Here is a 27,550-nt window from a genome sequence, read left to right as displayed (position 1 = left end):
GGTTAGGAGTGTCAGGTGGTCCCTGGAGGCAGGTTCAAGAGGATCAAAAGAATCAGTCTAGAAGGACCAAGGGGAACTGGGCTTGGGAAGAGGTGGAGGGATTACATTTTACAGGGCTTGGAGAGAGAGGGGCTTGTATCAGAACAAACACTGAACCCGAAGCCAGGAGACCTGGGTGTGAAACATAGCTCTACCACTTATTGGCTGTGAGACCTTAACCTCTGGGAAGTTCAGTTTCCTCATCTGTAAAATAGGAATGCTAATATCTACCTCCTAGAGTTATGATGGTAATTAAATGAGAGACTATAAATGAAAATCCTTCTTAAATATTAAGTGTCTAATTCACAGTTAGTTGAACCAGAGGAAGCCAAGGTATTGGGATTAGGGAGGAGTTGGCAGAAAGGTGGGGTGGGGGGAGGCAAGAGCAGGTGAGTGGGTCAGCAACTTGTGTAAACTAGGACACAGAAAGGGGGGCCATCCAATTAAAGGAGACCAAGGAGCACTGGGTCAGGCAGAGATGACTGGGGCTCAAGATAGGGGTCACCAGGTCAGACATGGCTGCCATGCAGCATAGAGGGATCACCAGGTCAGGGGTAACTGGGGCATGGAAAGGGGGTCATTGGGCTGGAGGTGAGTAGTACATACTTCAGAGGTCACTAGGTCAAAGGTGGCTGAAGCTCAGGCCTTGGGGCCCCTCACCTGCAGGCGGAGGCGGCGGGGTGAGTCCCCAAAAGGCTTCAGAGAGTCATCAGCAGAAGAGGCCAGGCGCGTGAGGCAGAACAGGTAGTCAGGGGAGAAGATGTACTGTGGGTGCAGCAGGGGGAACATTTTCTCCAGGAGCTGAGCCCAGAAATCCACCAAGGCATCATCTAACCCCTCACCGGACCTCTCATAGTAGTCCCGTAGCCGAGAGAACAGGCCACTGAACAAGGAGGTGTGCTGGGCATACAGGCGGCCGAAGGAGCGGGGGAAGAGCAGGGACAGGGAGTGCTCGGCTGACGAGAGCACCTCCCGAAAAACCTCTGTGGCAAGTGCAGAGAAAGGGGTGTGAGGTGGGGTAAGGCCAGAGAAGGACGGAAAAGTGAAAGGGCAGAGGCAGGAAGAGATGGGCATGGGGAGAGAAAAGAAAAGCGAGTCAGAAATTAAGCAACTCTTAGAGGTCTGGGCAAATTGGGGCTGGGGGTGGAGGGCAGGACCTTGAGAGAGCCTAGGGTGGGGATGCGGGGGCTAAGCCAGGGCCAGAGTGCCTTAGGGATAGAGTCAGGAGCGGGGACGGGATGCTTGCTCGGGTCATGAGCACAGAGAGGAGGTGTGAGGCCAGGTCTGGGGACACCAGGTCCTCACCATCAAATCTTCTGTGCCGGGCAGCCAGTGTGTGAACCAAGAAGGAGCCGCTCTCTTCCACCAGGCCTCGGAAGGTGGCCTCAGTCTCCCAGGTCAGCTTCTGCTCTATCTCACTGGAACAGCAAGTGTACTCCTGGGGACAGATCCGGAGGTGCTCACCTGGACAGAGGAGACACGAAGGAATGGTGGGAAGTCGTGTCGTGAAATTCCTTCCTTCTCCTGCTGATCTCTGGGGGCCATCCTTTCTCTTCGAACTGTCTGGTTTCTTTTCTATTGTCTGCCACCTCATTCCCACCTGGCTCTACCCCCTTCTTATTGTCCCCTCACCCACCCCAAGTCCACTGCCACTAGCCATAGGATCAAATAAGGATGGGCCGATTTAGTGATCAGAGGGTCCTAGGTAGCCTGCCTAACATCGCACACCCCAGGCCTCTAAGGACTTACAGGATGGCTTCAATGGGAAGAATGGGGTTTGGAGGGGTGGGATTACCTGGTAAGAAAGAAAGTATTGTTATAGAAGGGGCTCATGGAAATAGCGAGGGGAACAAATTGGGCTGTGAATAAAGAAACACAGAGAGGGGTGCTAATTACTAGAAAGGGATTCCTGGGGTGGGGGTGGAGTAGAGAGCTATTATGTGAACAGGAGTGTTATTGTGATCCTGGTAAAGAAGTTCCGGAGGAGAAGAGACATTATTACTATGAGATGAAAAGATTATTATAACGGCCACTCTGAAAGGGAAGAGTTATTGTGAGATGGGGGGGACCGGCCCCCGCCCCCTCCCTCGCCCCCAATTCTCTAGTCTTCCTCTTTCTCCTCACCTGAGATCAGGGCGGGAGGGAGTAGGCTTAAGCTATATCCCCGGGCCCCCAGGATCTGCCGGGTCTCAGTGCAACTCCGGGTGACCTTTGCCTCGATACCGGGTCCAGGACCAGGACCGGGACACAGAGGCAACAGGAGAAGCAGAAGAGATCGCAGCGCGCACATAGCTGCTGCCACCTTGGGACGGCAAAGTGGGTCCTAAGGAGGAAAGAAGAGCCGCCCGAACTCAGGAAGCCGGTTCTCTGAAGCGGGATCGCCCCGCCGGCCAGAGAAAGAGCACGACCTCCGAAAACTGAACACGGAGCACGATTGCTGGACTAGGCGGCATCTGCCGAGACAATGGGAGCGGGAGCCGGACAGGAGGCGGGGCCCGGGGCGGGGCCCGGCCAATGATGGTAAGGAGCCGGCCTCAGGGGCGGGATCAAGGGAGAAATTAAGCCAATGTACTGGGGAAGCTCGGCAGCGGGGCGGGACTCGGCAGGACTAAGGAGGCTGGGGGAAGGGCGTGGCCTTCCTCGGAGGCGTGGCTATTTGGGTCGCAAGGCTGGGCCTGGGTGGAACCCAGCCTGCGGCAGTTGAGAAGCCAGATTAAAGGAGCTCTTGCTAGTGCAGTGTGAAGCCCGGCCAATGGAGGGGGAACTTGGGGGCAGAGGGGCGGGGCGGGGGCGGGGCCGGGAGGAGCCGAGTTGAAGCAGGTGGCCAGCGCGCCGGAGCCCACGTGACACGGCGGCATGCTGAAGAGCTCGTGGCCGCACGAGGCTGCCGGAGCGCCGTGACTGGAACGTGGTGAGCACGAGCTCGCACACGCCCAAGCCTCGCGACAATTTGCACTCCGAGACGAGCCGTTGGGCTCGCGCCTGCGCACTGCACGGCTCGCGCCTTCCCGCGTTTTTCTGGATTCTTCTGCCACCAGAAGGGAAACGGCGGGCGCCCGTGCCGGACTGTGGGGCTGTCGGGGGGAGGGTGACCACAGAGACCCGAGGGACCCGCGGTGGTGACTTTTCCTCAGCGCTGCTCGGCCAGAAGTCGCTGTTCCAGGTTCAGACAGTGAGGCTCCTCTTTGACCCAGGCGGTCGCCCTTCCCCGCACTCCGGCCCTGAGAGAGGACTCTCCCTTCTCCATACCCTCCTCCACAGAGGCCAGGAATCCCAGACCCAAAGGCTGATAGTCGCTCTCCTGAGCGGTTAGACAGCTCCTCCGCCCAAATAGCGTAGCCCAGCGTTGAGTAGAGATCACCTCTTCTGGAAAAATGGAGAATGCGAGCTTTCCGTGACTCCTTCAGTGTTTCCGGCCTGGTTCTGATGGCGCCTCTAGCCCCAAATCGTTAAGCGCGTCGCAGTCGGGTCCTTGAGAAGTTCCGTTCTAGCCTTGTAGAAATGGAAGTCTAGGTGCTTCTGTGAGGGGGTTTGGGGGGGGTTCTTGTTTCTCGTTTGCACCCTGTGAGCTGGTTTCCTTTCACGGGCAGTTGACTCCGAATCCTGGGGATAGGGGTGTGTTTTAAGCTGCCCTGGTGTGTGCCTTCCTCGGTGCTTGGGGAGTGACTCCAAACCGGAGGTCGGCGTTGGGGCCGTGGTGTCTTTATCGCCCTGATGCCTTAGGTCGGGACTGTCTCCGTCTTTTTTTTTTTTTTTTTTCAGTTGAAGTAATAGACGATTTACAATGTTGTGCTAGTCTCTGCTGTACAACAGAGTGACTCAGTTATACACACACATACGTTTTTAAAAATATTCTTTCCTATTATGGTTTATCCCAGGAGAAACCATAAAAGCTGTGCTTTTCTTTTTCTTTTTTAATTTGACGTGTAGTTGATCTACAGTGTGTTCTCTTATTTTTTGTGGGCCCCCCACTCCCCGAGTTCCAAAGCAGTTCCCTTGGAAACAAGGGGGGTCGTCGGGGCTGCGGATGGAGACGCGGTGGGGCAGGAAGCCTTCCCCCTTCTCTCGCTCTCTCCCGCAGCTGGACCACCATGCCCACCCTGCGGTCGTCCTCCTCCCAGCTGCATAGCTCCTCCTCCCCGAGCAGCGTGTCCTCCCCGCTGCGCACAGCGCTGGGGACTGGGCCGAGGAGCCTGTCTGCGTCTTCTAGTTCGTCTGTCGCGGTGCCCTGCGATGACAGGGACTCGGACCAGACTTCGGAGGGGTGAGTGGGGTTGGTGGGACATCGTTGCCTTGTCCGCAGCTTTTCCCGTTTTCATTTAACAGACGGGTAAAGTGGCAACACGTGTGTGACGTATGAAAAGCCAGGAGATGCTATACTGGTTCAGAACAGGCTGGATTTCGGCTGTCCTACGTGTTGGAGGCGTCAGGAATAATCCATCCTGTTCTGAATCCATCATCCAACTTGTCTGAACCTTTCTTGAACGCTTTTGTATGTTCACGGACAGCCTCCGGTGGGGGCCCACAGATGGGGGAAAGGGAAAAGAGTTCTTTATTTGGTGCCTGAAAACTGGTGTATACTTTTTAGCTGGTGTCCTGTAGTTCTTTTGTTTGGGGTTTTATAAACAGGTCCTTATCTGTTAACATTTATGAGCTTATTCTGTGAAGATTATATGAGTATGTCTTGGGTTTTAAAAAAATCTTTCCAGGAAAAAATTAATCAAGGTCTGATTTATCCCCTGGTAATTTTTTTATTGTGGTGTAGTTGATATACAGTGTTATATAAGTTTCAGGTGTACCACATAATGATTCACAATTTTTAAAGGTTATACTTAAGTTATAAGAATATCCCATGGTAATTTTAATTGGTCTCTTCTGAATCATTTCTATTTGTCCGTGCTGCTGTTTGGCACCAGGTTATATCTATTTTGTAAATTTAACCCTAATCAACAAGACGTGAATTTGTTTTCAAGGGGTAAAATTTAACACCAGGCACATATTAATCTCTGGTTTGTGTATTAGTAATACATGACTTCCTGAGCCATTTTTCTCTACTCAGCAGTGATCCCCTCACTGCTTACATGAATATCTTTTTTTTTATGTGAATATCTTTTGATTCTCTTAGTCAGAGAGGATACTAAGAAAGGGTTGTCCTTCACCTACCTCAGTTCTTCATTCTTCATCTCCAGTGCTTTATTCAAGTGAAAGTTTTCCCTTAGGACATTGTGCCTACTTCCTGGCAACAGTAAGCTCATCTCCTCTTAAAATCTGAATATATTTTTCTCATGGAGAGGGGTGTAAAGTTAGAGACAAAAAGAAATTATAATTCATTTACCCTTTTATATATAGGGACTAGGGTGTTGTATCTAAGCAGAACCACACTTCCTCATAGGGATAGTGAATCTTTGTCAGCTGGTGAAGGCAGTGACTTCGAAGACAACTTGAGACGAAATGTAAGGAAGAGAGCAGCAAAACGACCACTCAAAACAACCCCAGTGAGTCAGTTTTGTTTTGTTTTGTTTTTGAACCTGGTCTGGGAAGCAGCAAAAGAAAACCTAGAAGAGGTCAGCTGATATGCTTGATGAAAGGACAAGGCTTAAAAAGTGTTAAGGGACAGAAGTAGGAAGAAGGCAGATTTTGAAGAGCAAAGAATAAGAGAAGAGGGTATTAGGGTATAGAGGAACAGGAATGGGGCTTAGGGACTTTTAAAAGGACAAGAGACTAGAAATAATAAAGTTTACAATATAAAAATCAGCTATTTCTAATCTGAGTCAGTAACTCAAACTCTGTTGTGGAATTGGCAGCTTAAGCCTACTTGTGTGATGAGACCAAGTGTTAATGTCACTTTGACTTTTTAAAGATATTCATGATCTCTTTACACTTACTAGGTGGCAAAACGTCCAAAGAAGGGGTCCCGAATGGTACGTGCTCATGGTCAGAAAGAGTCAGAGCCACCAGCCAGTGATCTCTTTGATGCTGTGAAAGCTGCCAAAAGTGACATGCAGGTAAAACAGTGTCTCACCTTTGTTTCTTGATACCTTCTCACCCCTTGTTGGGTGGAAAGATAAGTACAAGTGCCTACAAACTTGATTTAATGTAGACATTTTAGTGAATGTAACCTGTATCAGGAAAGGCAGATAAGACCACAGAGTGAATCCTTGGAGTGATTGATATAAGGGGGATCTTACCTGAGAGGGAATGTTCCTTTCCTAATAGTATCACAGAACAGGATAGATTTTGCCTTGATTGATTGACGGAGGAGACAAGGAGAGGCATTGGATAATGTAGAAAAGAAGCTTGGATTTGGGTGGCAACTTGTTCACCCTTGTCACTTTTTAGCTCCACTTTTACAGTTATACCTAATTTTTTTTCCCTCCCCACATAGTTTTTCTCTTCTTACATTTCTTTTTCAATAATTTTATTGTAATTCTATTATCATCTAAAAACATGTAAGGCATATATGCACTTAAAAATTTTTTTTCAGTGATCACCCAGGCCTCTAGCCCCAGCTCAAGAAATGAAACCTTAATGGTGCTGTAGAGACCCTTGTGTATCTTCCCTCCACCTTACTCCCCCAGTTCCCTCACCACCCAGAGATAACTACTAGAATGAATTTTCTGTTAACCATTCCCTTGTCTTGCATTATAATTTTATCACCAATGAATGTGTTTTCCTTAATTTAAGTGAATGAGTCGTTCTTTAGTTTTCTGTGACTTAAATTATTTCAGTTGTTTGAGATTCACCCTTATTGATGTATAGTGTGGATTTTTATAGTTTTTAGAAAAATTTAGAATTTTCAAACATACGGAGTTTTTCTGTTTTTATTTTTGTTACTGGTTTCTATGTGTTGGAATTCTTTGGGGCCTGGGTTGAAGATGGGTTGTTAAGAGAGGAAACCTACGTTTGCTTCTGGTGGTTGAGTGAGGACACTCCAGAATCGCTTTTAATTAAATTATCTGATTGAGGGTATTTTGATTGTAGAGGTAATGTGGATCTGGACTGCAAATCCAGATATGGGAACTGGCTTATGGTTTTGAATTCTCAAGGGACAATTCGTTTTTCCCTCTACCCCACACTAAGGTCATAACAAGCTAGTTTTCTTGCTGGCCCCATCTTACCTATAGGTTTATTTCTCATTCTTGCTTTCATGAGGGTGTGACTCTTTGCAGGAGCCTCCTTTTGGACTACTCTTTTTGGAAGCCCTTTAGGCTCTATCTCCTATGCTCTACATTCCATGCAGCCATCTGGACAGAAAGTTAGCTTCCTAACTTTCTGTCTGTAGTTAAGAGACCCCTCAGAGCAAAAGTCAGCTTGCTTATCTCTCAGAATTGCTACCTTCACTTCATTTTTGGCTTTTATGGAATTTTACCTTTCATTCTGGTTTAGCAATACATTTTAAAAGATGTTTTAATATTTTAATCAGAAGTTTAGATGCTTCAGTTAGAAAGCTTATACAGAATTTCTAGTCTGTCATATTGCCAGAAATAGAAATCATCCACATTGTTTTCCTAGTCCTTGGTAGATGAGTGGCTGGATAGCTACAAGCAAGACCAGGATGCAGGATTCCTGGAGCTCATTAACTTTTTCATCCGGTCATGTGGATGTAAAGGTGAGGAAACTCCTACCCTTTTCTAATCCCCATCCTTTGCTCCTATATTGTAAAACTTTTTTTCCTTTTAGATGTGTAGGATTAGGCATTTCCTAAATAAATGGAGAGGGAAAAGCATAAGAAAAATTTCACTTATTTAACTAGTATCAACTACATTGTTGATAGGTAAATAGGGAAGTGATCCAGTAAGGAAATGTACTGGTTTGGAGACAAGACCCTTTGGAGAAAAATAAATAATCATGCTAACGTGATGGTATGATGTTTACAAATTTGGAAATGGACCATCAGACTTTTACTCTTCCTTTCTCTAAATGAAATAATCTTTTATTTTCTTATTCCTTATTTCTCAGCCACTTCATCTCATATTTCTCCACTGAAGTTGTGGGGCTCCAGGTCCCCAGAGGCCATGACCTAACTTTAGTCTTATAAGACTGCAGGTTGTATTATAAGAATCTGGCATAGTTTTCTTTGTTTTTTGATTGTTTGGAATATTTTTTTTAACCATAGTTTTCCACTGTTTGATTCCCTTGGGTTTTCTAGAGAGGTTGCCTTATAGCAGGTACTCAGTTAGATGGTAGCAGATTTATGACTAGGATTCAGGTCTTCTGATTCCCCACCTAAGCTCTTTTCAGTACATTTCCTAGCTCATCTTCAAATGTATATGTTAAATGATCATAGTGTCCTGTTATTTGCCTTCTAAGTACCTCATCTCCTCCATTCCTCAGGCACTGTGACCGCTGAGATGTTCAAGAAGATGTCCAACTCGGAGATCATCCAGAACCTAACAGAACAGTTTAATGAGGTGGAGGAAGACAGTCCAGGATCCTCTTGCCACTCTTTTTTCAAAATACAAGGCCCATTATCCTCTTCTTTCGGATTCTGGGAAATAGGATAGCTTTTAGAAAGAGGAGTTTAATCTCTTGGGAGCAAAGGGGACCTATACACGTTATCTGAATATACCTGTAGAGTTGAGAATGAGGTATAAGAGATACATTTTTACTATAGTATTGGGTTTTGACATCCAGTCCCTGTGACTTCGTAGACCTGGTAATAACTTTTCCATCCTTTTCATAAACTCTTTTACAGGACTCAGGAGACTATCCTCTGACAGCTCCAGGCCCATCCTGGAAGAAGTTCCAGGGCAGCTTCTGTGAATTTGTGAGGACGTTGGTCTATAGGTGCCAGTATAGTCTCCTCTATGATGGCTTCCCTATGGACAACCTCATCTCTCTGCTCACTGGCCTCTCAGACTCCCAAGTCCGTGCCTTCCGTCACACTAGCACCCTGGCTGGTAGGCAGTCACTTTTATTCTGTATATGTTCTCTTGGGGGTTGGTAGAACTTTCCTCTGTTCTCCAATCCTGGATCTTCTTTCCTACCTGCATTCTAGCTCTTTACTTCAGGGTCATGCTTCTTTTATCCCAAACCTCCATCCAGTTTCTCATTAGTGGAATTGTAAAAAGGAGTGGATTACAGTGATAGTTTCCAACCTTAATGTGTTTCTTATAGCTCACCACTGGGAATATGCTAAGGATTAAAGGAAGCCCAAAAGAGTTAGGGAGAGAAAAAATCCACTCCAGAACAGTGAGTCTTAGGATTTTAGGGTCACCCTGCTCCAGCTTTTCTTTTTCACTGCCCTTTTTTTCCCTTCTTTTTTGAACCTACCCTCCCTCCCTCTGACTTAAGTAATGATCTCTTTATCTTGTTTTTACTGATTCAAAGCCATGAAGCTGATGACCTCCCTGGTAAGAGTTGCCCTCCAACTGAGTCTGCACAAGGACAACAATCAACGTCAGTATGAGGCTGAACGAAACAAGGGGCCAGGACAGAGATCACCTGAGCGACTGGAGAGCCTGTTGGAGAAACGCAAAGAGGTGAGAAGTGTTCCCTGCCTCTTCCCTCTTCTCCTGGCTTCCATCACAGCTGCTGCAGCCCACCTTATCAGTCCCCAAGCTTCTCTCTGCTAAGGCACAGTCCCCCAGGCAAGCTTTCAGATCATGAATGATGGAGTCTGGCAATAGTTTAATAGACCCCTCCAGTCAGAGGTTATTGCATACTCACTTTGTTTCTGGGATGTGGGCTCAATAGAGCATTTCTAGTTTAGAGTAAATTTTAGAGTTCTCTATAATTCCACTTTTGCTCAGTTTCCATTGTCTGCATTCATTATCACAGGTGTTTAAATGTTGTGCCTGCATCTTGTGCAGGGGGTTAAGCATTGACTTTCTTGTCAAGTGTGCAGTATGCAGGTTACCACAGGAGTACTGAAGGCGAACCACTGATGCGGGAGGCCAAGTTTTCAAGGAATGGATAGGACACAGGCCTTTCAATCTCTCCTGGGTTTAAATTCTGTTCCAGTTAGCTACTAGCTCCATGGCCTTATGTAACCTCTAAGCTTCAGTTTCCTTTCCTTTAAAAATGGGATAATTCTTTTTGTGAAGATTAAATGAGATGAATAAATTGCCTAGCTGGGCACATAGTAGGTACTTGCTTTGTTTCCTGTTAAACTTGAAGAAGACCACTGGAGGACATAAACCCCAACAAAATCTTTTACACTGATTAAACCTTCAAACAGCTGTGTCTGGCATGAGACTAACACTGCTTTCCCCCTCATTCCCCCTAAGTATCTGAGACCTCCCCCACCATGAGGTTGGCAGGACTCATCATGTCTAACTATGCCCGTTGACTGTTTTCCAGCTCTCACCAAGGATATCTTCCATGCTAAATCGTTAGAGAAAAATCTATGCTTTCCTGATTCTCTTTTGCTGTTTTCACTGTCAGTATGTCTTAAACCTCATGTATACTGGGTGTGTCTCAAATCTTAAATTATATACATTAGGGTGACTCCTATTATTTGGACTTCTCTGGGCTCTTGCTTCATCAGTTATCGTTTGGCTTTCTGTCTTTAATCTCTCCCTCCCCACTGTTTTTCTCTCTCCACTTATAAATGTATATAAGCCCTTGAATCTTCTTTCATTTTCCTCTATAAGCTACTCCATTTCTATCCTTCCTTTTAGTATTTCCTTACTTCCTTAATATCCAACTGAATCCTTTCACTACCTAGCTTCTATCCCCATTTTTTTCTTTCAAGTTATTTTCTCCAAACCAGTGACTTCTTAATCCCTATAGCCAATGACCTTTTTTCAGTCTCCCTTTTCAACTTACATAGAATTTGGTACTGATGACCCACCTTTCCTCCTTCCCTCCCTCTCTTTTTTTTAAATTTTATTTATTTATTTATTTATTTTTATTTTTGGCTGTGTTGGGTCTTTGTTTCTGTGCGAGGGCTTTCTCTATGCGGCAAGCAGGGGCCACTCTTCATCGCGGTGCGCGGGCCTCTCACTATCGCGGCCTCTCTTGTTGCGGAGCACAGGCTCCAGATGCGCAGGCTCAGTAGTTGTGGCTCACGGGCCTAGTTGCTCCGCGGCATGTGGGATCTTCCCAGACCAGGGCTCGAACCCGTGTCCCCTGCATTGGCAGGCAGATTCTCAACCACTGCGCCACCAGGGAAGCCCCTCCCTCCCTCTCTTTCCTTTTCCTTTAAATAAGAAAATTTTCAAACGTTCAGAAAAATAGATAACACTGGTAGAATGAACACTGCATATAAATAATCTAGATTTAACTAGATTATTTAGTTTAAATCTAGATTTAACTAGATTTAAATCTAGATTTAACTAATATTTCACTACATTTGCCTCATCTGTTTTTTTTTTTTTTTTTACTATTTTGTACTAAATTATGGACATACTGGTATTTCAACCTAAAGACTTAAGTATGTCGTCTAAAAAAATGTTACTACATAATCCCAATACCATTTTCATATCCAAAAATATTAACAATGATTCCCTAATATTTTGTAATCGCAATTCATATTTAAAATTTTCCATTTGTCCCCAAAGTACCTTTTATATCTGGTTAATTCCAACCAGGATTTAATTAAGGACTATGCATTACATTTGGTTGTTGTGTTTCTTAAGTCTCTTATACAGAACCTCTGCCCACCCCCCATTTTCCCCCAATATATTGATTTATTGAAGAGTTGGGGCAGTTGTCTTAAAGAATGTTCCCTTGTAATTCTGCTTCCTTGTTATCTGTTATTCATCTAATCTAGGGTTTCTCAACAATGGCATTTAGGGAGCTGTCCTGGCATTACAGGATGTTTAGCAGCATCTCTGGCCTCTATCCACTAGATGGCAGTAGTACCTTCCCAGGTTATGCCAACCAAAAATGTCTACAGACATTGCTGAATGTCCCCTGGGAGCCACCAGTTGAGAACCACTGATATAATCTCTTCTCTTTTTTTGTTAGTTCCGCTTCTTTTGTCAAACAAACTGCATTTATTAAAAAATTTTTCCCAATTGTTGTTAGTCAAAAACATGTATAACTACCAGCTAGGGCCTCTGAATAGCCAAAGATAGTCAAAATAATGAGACACAGAAGGGATATTATTTTTTCCAAACACAGATCTCTGAGGCATTAGTTGACTATACGGCTTCTTCCAGAATTAGAAGGTTTAACCTTTTTCTATTCTGATAACGTGTTGGCTACATTTTCTTTTTCGCTGCTTTTGACTGATGAGTTTCATTACTTTCATTTGCAAACTCCACCCTTCTCATCAACTTTGTATTTTAGATGTATCTATTGACTGCCTGATTTCACCGGCCTATCCACTGTCACAAGTGGATGAGTAGGTGATATTCTTTTCCAAGGTATCTAATCCGTAGAAAGAGAAAGTTAGAGGCCTGTAACTTTCATACCTTACTATAGATGTATATTTCTCATGTGGGGGAAAAAATGACTTGGGGAGAAAGAAGTATTATGAACGTGTGGGAAATAAAGCCAAATGTCCTGAAAATTAAAAAAAAAAAAATTAGAAGGTTTAAAAGGGAACAAAGGATACCAGAGGTTCAGACTGTGTCCTCTTATTAATAGGAAGTAGGTGGATGTCATGCTCTTCTTATATTTTTGTGGCCTTATATTATTGGGGGACATGAGAGATTGACCTGTTACTCCCTGTCCTCCAGCTCCAAGAGCATCAAGAGGAGATTGAGGGAATGATGAATGCCCTCTTCAGGGGTGTCTTTGTGCATCGGTACAGGTGAGTTACTGGGCTCCTCTCATTGAAGCAGCTGGTCCTCAGTTATGGAGTCTGTGGAAGTGTGACAAGGTCTCCTCCTAACCCTGAGTTATCTGGTTAGTCCCACAGCTAGTGCAGCAGGGGCAAAAACTCTAACAACAAATGTTCCAGATTAGGTTTAGTTTATCCCCGCCTACAAAGGATTGTGTAAACTCTTCTGGGAGAGACGATAAGAGGGTAAGGCATTGCTGAGTATTCTTCTGCTCCAGCTTTGCCTGAGACCTCCCCTCCCCCATCTTCCTGGGGCTTGAGCCTTGAAAAGACAAGAGCAGAGAGCCAAAAGGCAGGGCCTTTCTGAGGGTGTACAGCTCGGCAAGCCTTTTCCTAGCCCACTTCACTGTGCCTTACACTGTGCTAAAGGCAGGGGAGTTTTATACTGTAAAGAACTTCCTCCTCAGTATTTGTGTCTCACTCTTACCTAGATTTCAACCTCTGCCTTTCCAGAACCCTTTAGCTAATGTAATCTTATCTTGAAGTGGAAGCAAAACAGACACGTGGATATATTGTACAACACAGGGAATATAGCTTATATTTTATAATAACTATAAATATAACCTTTAAAAATTGTGAATCACTATGTTGTACCTGAAACTTATATAATATTGTACATCAACTGTACCTCAGTTAGACACACACACACGCAGTTTGGGCAACAGCTAAATTAAATTCCAAAAACAGTTTTTAAAAGGGGCATGGAGGATAAGTTCAACTATTTTATAGGTTGGTTACAGAAATAAAGTGTTCACTTTTTAAAATACTCACATTGGGAGGAGGAAATGAAAGGCCTAGTACCTGGTGTTTAGTCAAGAAAATAAATTCTCCTGTGACAAAGAGATATTTGCTGGGATGGAAAGTGAGTTTGGAGAGAAGGTAATAAGGGTCAGTTTCTCTCTGTGCCTAGGGATGTCCTTCCTGAGATCCGTGCTATCTGCATTGAGGAGCTTGGGTCTTGGATGCAAAGCTACAGTACCTCTTTCCTCACTGACAGCTATTTAAAATATATTGGCTGGACCCTGCATGATAAGGTGAGAGTTGAGTCAGTCCTCTTCCCTGCCCTAGGATCCTTCAGCTTTTCCTGGTACTGCCACTTAGGTGTTTCACTAGTGGTCAGTGATCAGCTCATCAAGACACTGAACCTCGAAACTCCCCCAGTATTTGGGAGGGTAGGATAAGTTAGGAGAGAGAAAGATATATCTCGGCGATTAAATGCCTCAAAACCACAGTCGAGTGGAGAAAGACTTTCCCTATAGAAAGGCGAGAAAGTTATTGACAGGGTGGTAATGCAAGTGCTAGGGTGGTAGCCAAAAGATCCTTTTAATCATGATTGCTAAATTCTGCTGTGATCCTTTTGGATTTTAAGTGAGAAGACAGCTGTTCATTGTCTCTGAGACATTTCAGAGTCCTCGATACAGAGGACACCCAGGCCCAGAATGAGTAATCTGAGAGGGAAGTATGGAGGCCCAGTGGGGGTGAGTAGAGGAGGAGTTGGCCACATTTCCCTTCTCCTCAGTAGCATCGAGAAGTCCGTCTGAAGTGCTTGAAGGCTCTAAAAGGGCTGTACGGCAACCGAGACTGGACTGCACGCCTGGAGCTCTTTACCAGCCGCTTTAAGGTAAAATCGGGACAGTGCTCCTGTGCTTGGCTCTGTCTGTGGTTCCCATTTCCCCACCTCGTTTATCCATGTCTGTTACTTTTATATATCCATAGATATCCCAGTGTCTGCTTCTATACCGTGTCTTTAGGAATCCCTCAGATTCTAAGAAAACGGTATTTTGGGATGGATACAATGAGCTATTGAGCAATGTTCTCCTTCTTACAGGACCGGTTGGTTTCCATGGTCATGGACCGAGAGTATGACGTGGCAGTGGAGGCCGTCAGGTTACTAACACTTATCCTTAAGTGAGTCCTGGGAAGTGGAGAGGCAAGCATCTCAGACTTACCTTTTCAGCATCAGACAGGCCCTTCCAGAGTCCTATCCCTCCACGGATTGTAGGTTGACTCTTGTTTATATACAGGTTGAAAGACAGAGGTCACTCCCGAGTTGCAGGATCTCCAGGGGGCAAATTTCCTATCTTCTCTAACTCTTCATATCCCTCTGTTTTCCACTCTTCCATTTGAAAGTTCTTTGTGAGTTAATCCTTGTTGGTTTTCCCTTTTTGTTTCTAGCCTTAGTTGTGCTAGAGGACGACATCTATGTCCACCTGCTTCTTCTGCTTTTCTCCTGGCAGGAACATGGAAGGGGTGCTGACAGAGGCAGACTGTGAGAGCATCTACCCTGTTGTGTACGCCTCTAACAGAGCCCTGGCCTCTGCTGTAGGGGAGTTTCTGTACTGGAAGTGAGTGGGCCTCTTTTCGTTTGTTCCTTCAACACCATCATCTGTTGTTTTCTCTCCATCATCTGCTGCTGCTCTTTCTAAGGACTTCCCATACCTATAAAGTCTCCCTTGGTGTCTCCTTCCCTTCTCAATGCCTTGGGGCTTTCCTTAGCTCTGCGCCTCTTTTTCCTTTAATCCTCTCCTTGGACTGTTTCTTCCTTCCATGGTAACTGTTGCACTGCTTACTTCCTTCCGTGCTATGCCCTTTCCCTGTGTCCCCTCTACCAGGCTCTTCTACCCTGAGTGTGAGACAAGAACGGTGGGTGAGAGAGAGCGACGCCGAAGTCCGCGCTCCCAGAGGACTTTCTTCCACCTTCTGCTGTCCTTTTTTGTGGAGAGTGAGGTGACGTATGGAAAGGAGCTGTTGGGCTCTCATGCGTAAGACCTTCAGGTAGAGAAGGATGGGAGCTGGCACTGCAGAAAGGAGAGAAATGGTTCGTTAGTAGCCAATTCCTAGAGTTTTAACATGTGGCTTCAGTAACTTAACATCTGTCTTCTTCCACAGCTCCATTACCACGCTGCATACTTAGTAGACAGCCTGTGGGACTGTGCGGGGCCTCAGCTGAAGGACTGGGAGAGTCTGACAAGCCTGCTGCTGGAGAAGGACCAGAGTGTGTGCCACCTGGTAGCCAGGGCAGGGGACCTCTCATCTCCTAGTAGGAAACCAGGAGAGATTTCTCTCCTGACTTGTGAAAGGCATAGGTGTCATGGGCGGTGGGGCGGTGGGGTCCTTGGAGATGGAGGGTGGCCACCCTGTGATTCTGTGTTTTCCATCCTCCTGCCACCTTAGACCTGGGCGACGTACAGGAGAGCACACTGATAGAAATCCTTGTGTCCAGTGTCCGGCAAGCTTCCGAGGGTCACCCGCCTGTGGGGCGGGTCACGGGGAGGAAGGTATGGCACGAGTGGCAGGGTAGGTTGGTTAGCAATATTAAATCCAGGCAGGTATTGTCCGTCCTAACCCTCAAGTCTTAGGTTCGGGTGCTCCTTCCTCTGCCCCTCAAAGAATTCCATTTCCAGAGAAAGAAATCTGAAGGGAGCTGCTGAGTTTTCCTTCCTGGGAAGATAAGATTGTTGGGCAGAGGAATACATGTACACACACTTTTACCCCCACCCCCAAATGATTGTAATTCCAGGGCTTAACCCCCAAAGAACGTAAGATCCAAGCCGATGACAAGGTGAAGCTGACTGAGCACCTCATCCCCCTGCTCCCCCAGCTCCTGGCCAAGGTAGAGGTGCCCCACTGCTCAGCCTCTGGGAATGCGCGGGTGGAAGGAAGTGGCCTCCAGATTAGCAGTATAGCAGGTAATAAGTAGGCTTCCCTCTCAATCACCACAGTTCTCAGCTGACGCGGAGAAGGTTGCTCCCCTGCTGCAGCTTCTCAACTACTTTGACCTCAGCATCTACTGCACCAGGCGCTTGGAGAAAGTGAGAGAGGAGGACACGTTCCCTATACTTTGCTACTTTCGTCCTAGGGCCAAAGGTTCTACTGCTAGTATCCGGTTTTTCTCAAGAACCTGGATTCTAGAAAAACCAATAAGCCCTCCCTTTCTGAGGCATTTTATCCTTGAAGTTTAAAGCTTTCGACCCTGTTTCTTTTCTCCCCACCTCTAGTCCCTTCCGGAGGAGTTGTCCTCCCCGCCCTCCCCACAGCACGGTCTTCTCCCACCTTTTTCTCTCTCAGCACCTGGAGCTGCTCCTGCAGCAGCTCCAAGAGGTGGTGGTGAAGCACGTGGAACCAGCGGTGCTTGAGGCTGGTGCTCATGCCCTCTATCTGCTCTGTAATCCGGAGTTCACGTTCTTCAGCCGGGTGGACTTTGCCCGCAGCCAGCTTGTGGATCTGCTAACTGACCGCTTCCAGCAGGAGCTTGAAGAGCAGCTGCAGGTTGGGAGTGGGGCTGCATGACGGGACACCCCAGACTTGTGTGGGAGAGGCCCCAAGATGGGGGTGTGGATCTGTGAGTTCTTGGGAAAATCCCATTGTGGACCTTCTTTCTTCCTCAGTCATCCTTCCTAGATGAGGATGAGGTGTACAGTCTGGCAGCCACTCTGAAGCGCCTCTCTGCCTTCTACAAGTGAGCAGCTCCCCTCCTGCTCCCTCTTCCGTTTCTACTGCTGTCTGTGGGGTTGATTTCTCTCATTCTCTTCCAGTGTAACATTTTTCTCTCCCCGCCCCCCAAAGTGCCCATGACCTAACCCGCTGGGAGCTCTATGAGCCGTGCTACCGACTCCTCCGGAAGGCTGTGGACACAGGAGAGGTTCCTCACCAGGCAAGTAGACAAGTTGGAGACGTGGAGGCAGGAGAGGAGTTTTAAGGGCCACGTCCTAGGTGGCCACCTCACACGCAGTTCGAGTCCCAGGGCTGTGGAGCGGATGAGAGAGAGAGAGATCTTGATCATGTGTGTCGTTGCTTCCATCCCAATCTTGGAAGGTGAATGTACTTTCCAGCACCTGAAAACAGCCATTCTCTCTGGTTTCTGGGGAGTCAAGGATAATATTGAGGGGGTCTAGGAGACTTTAAATAAATTAGGGAGAGGTGGCATTCCTACTCAGGATAGAATCCTCTGAAGACTTCCAGAATCAGTTTTTTTCTACCAGAAAAGGAATTGGGTCTCTCCTAATCTCATTTTCTCTCTTCTTGTCTGCTTTTTTCTTTTTTTCCTCCTTTGTGTGTATCTGCCTGTCTGTCCCTCTCTCCCCACCTGCCTCTTACTCCTGACCCTCATTTTGTAACATTTGGTTGTTACAGGTGATCCTGCCAGCCTTGACTCTTGTCTATTTTTCCATTCTGTGGACACTAACCCACGTTTCTGGATCAGGTGCTTCCCAGGTGAATATGTGTCTGAGTAGGGGGAACGGGAATGGAGGAGCCCGTGTCTTCCTTCATTTCTCCCTGCTGAAGCCATTGTCTCCACAGAAGCAGCTGTTGAGTTTGAAGGGCAGGATGGTGACCTTCTGTGAACTCTGCCAGAACTGCCTCTCGGATGTGGATCCTGAGATTCAGGAGCAGGTGAGCGTTTACTCAAGTGAGCGTATGTCAGGACGCGAGTCATTCCCCCCACCCCGACCCTGTGGTCTGAGGAAACCCCGTTCTGAGGGGAAATTAGCAATGTAATTTCTGTCTTGGTCAATATTCTGTCCTTTTTAAGCGTTCATTTTTTTCCCTGACAGGCTTTTGTATTGTTAAGTGATCTGCTGCTCATCTTCAGCCCTCAGATGATTGTCGGGGGACGAGAGTTCCTTAAGCCCCTTGTCTTTATTCCTGAAGCCACTCTCCAGTCTGAGCTGGCCAGCTTCCTCATGGACCACGTCTTCATCCAGCCTGGAGAACTGGGCAGTGGTACAGGGGCTCTATACCTGGGGCTCAGGCATATAGGGCAGGAGGTCTGAATCTGTGATTCTGATGTTTCCATTCTCCACTTGATGTGAACCAGGTCATTCCCAGGAGGATCATTTACAGATAGAGCAGCTGCACCAGCGGCGCCGCCTCCTGGCTGGGTTCTGCAAGCTGTTGCTTTATGGGGTGCTGGAGATGGACGCAGCCTCGGATGTTTTCAAACACTACAACAAGGTACAGCAGGGCGCCAAGCTGAGCACGGCCATGGCTGCAGATGCTGTAGCACTACAGAAAGGAGGGTTGGGGAGATGATGGTATCAGGCTTAAAAGGAGAAGCAGGGGGGAAGGCCAATAGTTTAGAATAAAGGGATAAAGAAAAGAGACTTAGTAGTAAATAGTTAATGGAGAAAAAACTGTTAGGAGGAAGAAACTCATTGGAGGGAAAGTATCTTATTCTTCTTGTCCAGACTTTTTTTTTTTAATGTGAATCTAGTCTATGGAATGGGGTAATGTAAGAAAGGGAAATAAGAATGGAAGAGGGTTCAATCCTCACGAGATACCTAGATATATACCTCATTTCCTCAACCCACCATTGTGTTGATTTCTGTTCATTGAGTACGTACTATCCCAGGCACTAAGGACACCTCAGTGAACAAAATAGTCAATGGTTCCTCCTTCCTGGAGCTTCTGTTCTAGTCGGGAAAGACAAATAGCAAAGGCTTCGGTGCTGGATGACACTGGGCTCTGGCACGCTTACTACCCTTCTTCTCCAAGAAATGGGCTCAGGGCAGAGTTTCTTCCCTTATTTGCCTAAACTGATTTCTTTGGGGCTTTGTACCTGTTGGTTAGAGGTGTGGTCTAGTATGAGTTGTTTTATGCTTAGGTTCACATTTCCCTACTTAAGGCTGTTTTGGAAGGAGATACGGTTAGGGCCGTGAAGAAAGAAACAAAACAAATAGTTTTTTCCTGTGGTCAGACAGTATCTTCTCCACTTCCTTTCCATCAGTTCTACAATGACTATGGTGACATTATCAAGGAAACGTTAACTAGAGCAAGGCAGATCGACCGAAGTCACTGTTCCCGAATCCTGCTGCTGAGCCTCAAGCAGGTACGCCCTTCCGCCTACAGTGCCTCAGACCTGACGTGCCCTCCCTGCAGCCCACCCACAGCCGTCTAGAACGTGAGATCCTTCAGAGCAGGAAGTTTCTGATTTACTTTGGCTTTTATTCCACATGACAGTCACCTTCACAGTTAGTAGAGCCATAAAAAGTATTTTTTTACCTGTCTGGGCAGTTTCCACGCCAACCCCATAGAAACTCCATGTCAGTTAGGACATGGGAGCACCAACAGTAAAGTGATAGGGAATTCCTCATTCTTTTTCTAGTCTGTTCTCTCTCAACCCCTTCAGTTACTACAGACATTTTTATTGTTACAGAGCAGGGTGAAGCCTCTCTCTTGCAAGGGGGTCAGGAATAGGGTCAGTGTCCTAGGAGGAAAGAAAGAGTAAAAATAGCAGATGGTGTCCCAAGCCCTTTTGGATTTCTGGGCAGAGAAGGGAATGCTATACTTCCTTGTTTCTATCTTGTTTCTCCCTTTCCCAAATGTGCCATGTCCCCTGGACACAGTTATACACAGAACTGCTGCAGGAACAGGGGCCCCAGGGCCTGAATGAGCTTCCAGCCTTCATCGAGATGAGGGACCTGGCCAGGAGGTTTGCCTTGAGCTTTGGACCCCAGCAGCTACAGAACCGTGACCTTGTGGTCATGCTACACAAGTAAGGAAGTATTGGTTGGAAAGCAAGGTACTTGAATCTTCCTAAGAGGGCTGAGCCAGAGGCTGGGTACAGGGAGGGCTGGGAGTGAGGTCTCAGAGGGGGCGGGTAAGCATGCCGAGGAGTCGCAGTAGAGTTGGTGAGCGGGTATCCTTTGGAGACGGGCTGGGTCCAGGGGAAGAAGCACCTGGACAGGATACCTCAGCCCTGGGAGGGAAGTGGGAAGGGACTATCTTCCTAAAATGATTTTGCTCAACCAAGGGAAGGCATCAGGTTCTCCTTGTCTGAGCTTCCTCCAGCTGGCTCCTCCAGTCAGCCCCCAAATCTGGCATTCCTGGAGCTCCTTTCAGAGTTCTCCCCCCGACTCTTCCATCAGGACAAGCAGCTGCTGTAAGTTAGGGCGTGGGTGGATAAAGATGGGGGTTAGAGAAGAAGGGTGTGGTGAGGGCCTGTGACCACTTCAGCCTCTCCATCCCACCCCTTTCTTAGACTGTCCTACCTGGAAAAGTGTCTGCAACGTGTCTCCCAGGCACCTGGCCGTCCCTGGGGTCCAGTCACCACCTACTGCCAGTCCCTCAGCCCTGTAGAGAGCACAGCAGAGGCCAACCCTCAGGGCTACCCCAGCTCCAAGAAGAGGCGCATTGAAGGTAAAGCGCTGTGAACGCAGCTGTCAGGGTGCTCAGTGCTACTTCCTCGATGGCCGCCACCTACCTAAGCAGCATGGTGGCTTTTGCCTCCTTCAAAGTCTTGCCTTTGGTCACATAAGTATTTCATTGATCACCTGCTATCATTAAGGGTACTCATTTTCTTCAAGGTTTATCTAGCCAACTAAAAACAGCGAACTTCTGTGGAAAATGAAGTGGAAACTAATCATAAAACCAGAGATTGAACTAAGAAATCTGTACATTTAGGATGCCTCTCTGTGACATCTTGTTATTTTCCGATTTTTAAAGATTTTTATATAACCTTCATGATTTTTTAATCTTCAGATCACTACCTGTCTTATAATTTACCTGTTTTTTTCTTTAAACTGATTTTCTTTTTTTTTTTAATATAGTCTCATCTTAAGTGGTTATATCCTAGAAATCATAAGTTTGAGGTGTTAGTTTGTGCTTTTTAGTGTACATTTTAAAATATTAGTAGTCATTCGCCATTCTCCCCATTCCCTCAGCCTAGGCAGTATAACTAGTGTACTGCCTGTCTCTGGGTTTGCCTATTCTTAGACATTTTGTATAAATGGAATCATATGGTATGTGGCCTTGTGTGTCTTCTTTTACTAAGCATCATGTTTTCAAGGTTCATCCATACTTAGTATTTATCAGTACCTCATAACTTTTCATGACCAAATAACATTCCATTTGTGGATATGCCATATTTTATTTATCCATTCATCAGTTAATTGACATTTAGGTTGTTTCCACTTCCTGACTGTTAGGCATAATGCTGCTGTGAACATTCATGTGTAGGTTTTTGTGTGGATGTAGGTTTTCACTTCTCTTGAGATATACCTAAGAAGTGAAATTGCTGGATCATACAGTAACTCTATGTGTAACTTTATGAGGAACTACCAAATTGTTTTCCAAAGTGCCTACATCATTTTACAATCCCAACAGCAATGTACAAGGGCCCCAGTTTCTCTACATTCATGCCAACACTTGTTATTGTCTTTTTTATTTTATCCATCTCCTAGTGGCTGTGAATTGGTATCTCGTTCATTGTAGTTTAAATTTGCATTAATTTCCCTGAGGACTAATGCTGTTGAGCATCTTTTCACATGCTTAATTGGTTATTTGTATATCTTCTTCAGAGAAATGTCTGTTCAAATCCTTTGCTCATTTAAAAATTGAGTTGTCCTTTTCTTGTTGAGTTCTTTACATATTCTAGACAAAAGTCTCTTATCAGATGTATGGTACAGAAAAATTTTCTTCCATTCTGTGGGTTGTCTTTTAATTTTCTTGATGGTGTCTTTTGAAATACAGAAGTTCTTAATTTTGGTGAAATTCAACTTATCTATTTTTTTTGTTGTTTGTGCTTTTGATGTCTTAAGAAGCTATTGCCTGAAGTCACAAAGATTTATTCCTGTGTTTTCTTCTAAGAGTTTTCTAGTTACAGTTAATACATTTAGGTCTGTGATCCATTTTGAGTTAATTTTTGTGTGTGTTGTGAGGTAGGGTATGAATTCCTTTTAATGTCTTTTGTATACCACCTAAGGACGTACTGTATGCAAGATACTGTGTTAGGTGTTTTAGAGGCCATGAAGGATTCTCAAGCAGCTTACCATCTAATAGAAAAGAAAGAAAATACATTTGTAGAAAATCTGAGTTATGAAGTCACCAGTAAGTAATAAATTCCCAGGGATTTGACAGATGAATGCTATAGAATTCAGGGAAGGAAGGTATCATTTTAAGTTTAGTTGATCTATGAAGGCTTTATCAAGAAGATGGGATTTAAGCTGGATCTTGAAAAATGGGTAAGATTTATATAAGTTGAACAGAGGAGGAGTGAGTATCATGGGCTAGCAGAAAAGCACAAGCAGAACATAGAAAGGAAAGAGTTTGCCAAAGCACATCGATGTATAGATTGGTTTGCCTAAAACAGTTTGTAAAGGTAGGAGAAAACTGAAAAGATCGGTTCCATTGTTCATTCGGCAGACACTTACTGAGCACCTTGTGCTCAATTGTGCTGGGAATACTGCAGTGAACTTTCTTTCGAACAGTGTCAGATAGACAGTGATGCATGCTGTGGAAGAGGATGGGGAAATACTGGTGAGGCGGGGATTGCAGTCTTATAAAGAGTGATCAGGGGAAGGCCTTGGAGAGAACATGAATGCAGGGGAGAAAACTGAAGGAAGTGAGAGAGGGGGTGCCTTGTGTATGTCAGAATAGCAGACTAGAGGGTGCAGCCGGTCCAGAGGCCATGGTGGGAATGTCTCTGGCACGTTCAAGGAACAGCAGAGAAGGCCGGTATTGCTGAATGGAGACTGTGTAGGATATGAGACCAAAGAGGTCGTAGGAGTCCAGAGCATACGAGCCAGAATAAAGACTCCAGCTTTTACTCAGAGTGAGATGGGTAAACATTGGAGGATTTGAGCACAGGAGTGACAGGATTTGCCTTAAATTTTAAGGGGTTCCTTCTGGCTGCTGTGTTGAGAACTGACCGAAGGAGAGGCAGGGGTTGAAGCCAAGGAACTGGTGAGGAGGCTGCTGTGGGGGCCCAGACAGGAGATGAGAGTGCATGAGCCAGGGGAGCGGCGGACGTGGTGAGAAGCGGCCAGATTCTGGACGTACTTCCAAGATATCACTGATAGGACCTCATAATAAGAAAGAATGTAAGATGTAAGAAAGAAAGGAGTTGAGCATGACTCCAAGGATTTTGGCCTAATAATTGGAGGGATGGAGTTGATAGCAACTGAGATGGGGAAGGCTGTGAGTGAGAAATGAGACCAGGGCTTTGGTATGAGCCATGTTACTGCAGCTGGAGATGTTGGACAGACAGGAATCTGGAGTGAGGGGGGCAGGCAGAAGCTTGAGATGGATGTGGGAGTTGGTACTTAAAGTCATGAACCTGAATGGCTAAGGAAGCCAGTGAAGATGGAGATAGGGAGAGGTCCCAGGGCTGAATCCGTGGACATTACGCCAGTGATAATAGGTTGGAGAGATTAGGAGTCAACGTGGGGGCCCAAGGTTTATTCTCTGGGAACACAAGCTCACAGACGTGGCTCTTCCCTGTTTCGGTAGCCCTCTGCTTAAACCAGAAGCAGCTCACTCTCCGGTTGCCAGTTCAGTGTACAAACAAGGCTGTGGGGAGGGAGGGTAATGGGGGTATGAACATTTACAGTTGACAGATATTAATATGGATTTGACTTATGTTTTAAAAATAGCATTACCTAGGTTTTCTAAGACATTTTGGGGTTCTTTCTCCTCCTCTGCCTTCCTGGAGCTCTGCAGGAGAGAGTCCTTAATATTTTGAGCCCCAGGTCTTCCATTTACCCTTCATATTAGAACTGTGCTGACATTGCAGTTATCTCATTTTTTTCTGGCTTCTAAAAAATCCAGTCTCCCATTTTTCTGTTTCTCCTTAACCCTCATGTTTCCTCCCTCATTTCAGGCCATTCTAAGCTTTTTCTCACTACAGAAATCTTGAATGAATAGGATCTCAGATGTCTTCATTGATTAACTGAGACCTCTCAATCTTAGGGACTCCAACCCTCTCTCACATTTGTGTTTGTATGTTACTGTTTATCTGTGGAATGTATGTCTCTTTCCTTCTTGTTTTCTAAGCTGTGTAATGAGATTTTCTTGGACAAGTCCTTGGTACAATTCTGTAAACCCTACTTTTTATAGTACATAGGGCTGTACTCGTTTTTAGTCGTGTCATAATGAGACCATCTAGATTTTCCATTCCCTTCTTTCATAACTTTTCCTTACCAAATCCTGAGCAGGTCTTGAAAAACTAAAAGTGTCTGTGGTGGTACCTGGTCTACAGTTAACATGTGCCTCTGCTGCTTTGCAGGCCCCTCCAGGCGGCACAGAGAGGACATCTCTGCATCACAGGAGGAAAGCCTACAGCTGAACAGTATCCCACCCACACCCACCCTCACCTCAACGGCTGTGAAAAGTAGGCAGCCCCTGGGGGGATTGGAAGAGATGGAAGAAGGCGGCGGCTCAGAATTGGCATTTACCCAAGGGTGCGGCCCCAGGAGAGCCCGGCTGTGATGTCCCAGTTTGGTGTCTCGTCATTTCTGTTGTGTTGTTCCCTCCCACAGCACCCCTTCATTCTCGGGTTCTTCTCCGGTCCTTTCCCCTTTCTTTAGCTTTACATTTTCTCTTTTTCCCTCCACTCTGAGCTTTTTACTGGCTTTCATGCTGGCCACTTTACCTCCTCTTTTTACCTTTATTTTTAACCCTTGTCACTGATCCACCTTCATTCCCAACAGCCAGTCCCTTTTAGGTGCCCAGAGGTTAAGGTCCTCGAGTCCACAGCATTTCCAGACTCCACTCAACTCTTTGCGTCCTGGTCTGGGCAACCGGCTGACCCGGTGAGCTTTCCTCATCATCTTCTGTCTTCACTTCAGTTGTCACCCATTGTGAGGGGGTTCTTTCCTTCTCATTGCTTCTATGCTGGTGCTTTGTGGACTTGTTTTAACCACAGAACACTTCCTTCCAGTGTAACGTGGAACCCTAATATGTAAAACAGGTATAAGTAGAGCTGCTTTGATTGAAGCTGGAGTGGGACTCTGGAGCCCTGGTCTGCTTACTGCCCACCCTCTTCCCCTGGGGTGCCTCTGAGAAACTCTCAGGGGTCCTTGAAAACCTCTACTCTTTGCCACTGTTTCCAGGCTCAGCCTGATGGAAGAGGATGAAGAAGAATTAGAAATTCAGAATGACTCAAGTGAAGAGTGGCAAGGTACAGACAAGGTGAGTGGATCCAACAGTCCCTTCTCCCTCTAGAACTGGAAGCAGATGTGAGGGAGAGAAACTATTGTGATTCTCCTCTGTCCTGATGATGCCCTGTCCTTGGATGCTGCCCAAGACGTTTTGAAAGAATCATAGAGTAAAGGAGGAAGGGTTTGTAAGTTGCTGTTGACTTTGCTTGGACTTTAAGGAAATAGGGGGAAAAAATTTTAAATACCAAAAAGGACTGGAATAGCACTCCCACACTCTCAATCCCCTTATAGGTATTTTTCCTCTTAATCTCCTAAGAATTAAAGGGAGTCCTAGAGCTAGATAGAGATGGAAGGTCACCCAGTCCAACCTTGCAGCCCGTTCAGCAAGTCTCTTCATAACACATGCACACAGGCAGAGCCCTCCTTCCTTCCTCTCTCCTTACAGGGCTGCCCCAGCCCCTCTTCCTCCAGTCACTCCATTTTCTACCCTTGCCTGCCTGCTTCCTCAGGAGGATATGCTGCCAGTTCAGTAGGAAAAGCATGGAATTCGAGTGAGGAGACCTAGAAGTCTTCCGTTTTACCACTTTATCAAGTTAGCTCCTTAACCCCTCTCAACCCCCTCATCTTTAAAATGGACCTTTTACACAAAATACGAAGTGAAGGCGCCTTATAAACAGAAAAGGATTGTGTGTCTGCTGCTGTTCTGCTCCCTTCTCTGCTCTTTGAAGGTGGAGAAAGGACACAGTAGAAGAGGCGAGTGGAGGTCTTGTGCTCAAAGGGAAAACCAGATAACATGTTCAACCCAGAGACTAGACAGCAAGGCCTCTATTAGTCTTTCCTAAAGTCCCCTCAGGAAAAACCCCATTCTCTCGTTCCAAAGCTGAACGAATTTAAGGGTCTCAGTTGGCAGGCCAGGAGAGGAAGCACTTCTCTGATGACTCTGATGCCGCTGCCCACTCTGACTTTGCCCCTCTTCCCTCCCTGGCTGCTTCAGGGACCTACCCCAGCCTTCAAGCTTGCCGCCAGAGACTGGAAAGGGACCTTTTGTTGTTGTTTGCAGGTGATGGGAGTGGGGAGGGACCCTTCTGATCTTTGATCCCATTCTCTCTAGCAGTCTTCCCCCAGTGAGCACGGGCTGGACCTCTTAGATTCTGCAGAGCTGAACACTGAGGTGAGCGTCCCCAACACAGACTGGAAGGCAGGTTAAAAGGAGTTGTGCATCCTTGGGAGATGCTGGCAGGTAGCACATGTGCCTGTCAAGTAGGTGGAAAGAAAGGCCACAGCCCCTGACCTGCTGTCTCAGCTGCCTTGGGGCTTTAGAAGTATCCTGGGGGAGGGGTGGTACTGGAAGAGAATGAGAGTTGTCCTCTGGAGGACCTTGCAGTCATCTCTTTGCCCTTTGGTCTGTTGTTAGGTCTCTGTATCTCTTACTTTCATCTTTCTCATTGTAGGATTTCTGACATGACCCTATGTCCCTCCCCATCTCCACTCCCCGTCTCCACTCCCCACCTCTACGACATGACCACTTGGAAAAGGCCAATGGGAAACGGAGCGAAAGGAATCATTACTTCCCCACCCCTGGTCTCTGAGGGGAAGGAGAGGTGGGCTGTGCCTTTCTAACCTGACCTTTCTCTGACTGACCTTTCTCTGGTGCTGCTAGGATAGAGCAGTCATAAGTCCCCTGTCCTTCCTGGTGCACCATGGCTCTGTCCCTCTGTTTGAGCAGAGTGCCTATTTTCTGCTGTTTGTTTGGAGGGGTGGGAGCTTCGCCTCAGTATTGGAGAGGGGCACTGCCTGTGTTGAATGGAAGGAGCCCATTCGTTTTTCTGTATTTTGGGAATGTCTTTCCTAGCCTCTTTTGTGCCTTGCTGATTTAGCTCAATAAACATGTTTGAGTCAA

The 27,550-nt window shown here is 46.2% G+C and overlaps 2 protein-coding genes across 6 annotated transcripts in view; one reads left to right on the top strand and one right to left on the bottom strand.

Annotated features, from left to right (window-relative positions):
- Positions 1–2,355, bottom strand: part of GPC2 (glypican 2) — a 5,740-nt gene extending 3,385 nt beyond the window's left edge. Inside the window, exons 1-3 of the mRNA XM_082431284.1 lie at positions 2,164–2,355; positions 1,345–1,503; positions 700–1,022 (exon numbers count right to left, since the gene is read on the bottom strand). Of these exons, the coding sequence (XP_082287410.1) occupies positions 700–1,022; positions 1,345–1,503; positions 2,164–2,329 (648 nt within the window). The 5' untranslated portion in view covers positions 2,330–2,355. The remainder of the gene's footprint in view (positions 1–699; positions 1,023–1,344; positions 1,504–2,163) is intronic.
- Positions 1,392–27,550, top strand: STAG3 (STAG3 cohesin complex component). 5 transcript variants are annotated; one of them, XM_082431272.1, is made up of 35 exons: positions 1,392–1,529; positions 2,272–2,559; positions 4,121–4,303; positions 5,432–5,534; positions 5,928–6,044; positions 7,552–7,648; positions 8,374–8,450; positions 8,735–8,939; positions 9,370–9,521; positions 12,669–12,742; positions 13,683–13,806; positions 14,295–14,393; positions 14,601–14,680; positions 15,010–15,117; positions 15,385–15,499; positions 15,662–15,767; positions 15,947–16,050; positions 16,293–16,385; positions 16,495–16,584; positions 16,841–17,041; positions 17,161–17,231; positions 17,339–17,426; positions 17,906–17,986; positions 18,074–18,166; positions 18,328–18,496; positions 18,591–18,727; positions 19,500–19,601; positions 20,119–20,267; positions 20,526–20,654; positions 20,754–20,911; positions 24,777–24,951; positions 25,201–25,302; positions 25,603–25,681; positions 26,765–26,821; positions 27,102–27,550. In XM_082431272.1, exons 3-35 carry the CDS (start codon positions 4,131–4,133, stop codon positions 27,108–27,110), a joined length of 3,717 nt encoding a protein of 1,238 aa, XP_082287398.1. In that variant the 5' UTR covers positions 1,392–1,529; positions 2,272–2,559; positions 4,121–4,130; the 3' UTR covers positions 27,111–27,550. The 5 variants fall into 5 exon arrangements, 2 of the variants coding, with proteins under 2 accessions (XP_082287398.1, XP_082287397.1); XM_082431271.1 differs by having other exon boundaries at positions 26,762–26,821; XR_014255033.1 differs by lacking the exons at positions 25,201–25,302; positions 25,603–25,681 and adding an exon at positions 25,715–25,835.

Source organism: Balaenoptera physalus (genome assembly GCF_965194825.1).
Source record: "Balaenoptera physalus genome assembly, chromosome: 16".
NCBI lineage: Eukaryota > Metazoa > Chordata > Mammalia > Artiodactyla > Balaenopteridae > Balaenoptera > Balaenoptera physalus.
This window is presented reverse-complemented; position numbering and strand designations above follow the sequence as displayed.

What these genes read in the sequence shown, in the direction of transcription:
- STAG3 (XM_082431271.1), top strand. Translation starts at nt 4,131, where the DNA reads ATGCCCACCCTGCGGTCGTCCTCCTCCCAGCTGCATAGCTCCTCCTCC. An exon ending in TAACAGAACAGTTTAATGAG is followed by an intron (nt 8,451 to 8,734) that starts GTGGAGGAAGAC and finishes ACTCTTTTACAG; the next exon opens with GACTCAGGAGACTATCCTCT. An exon ending in TGCTGCTGAGCCTCAAGCAG is followed by an intron (nt 19,602 to 20,118) that starts GTACGCCCTTCC and finishes CCCTGGACACAG; the next exon opens with TTATACACAGAACTGCTGCA.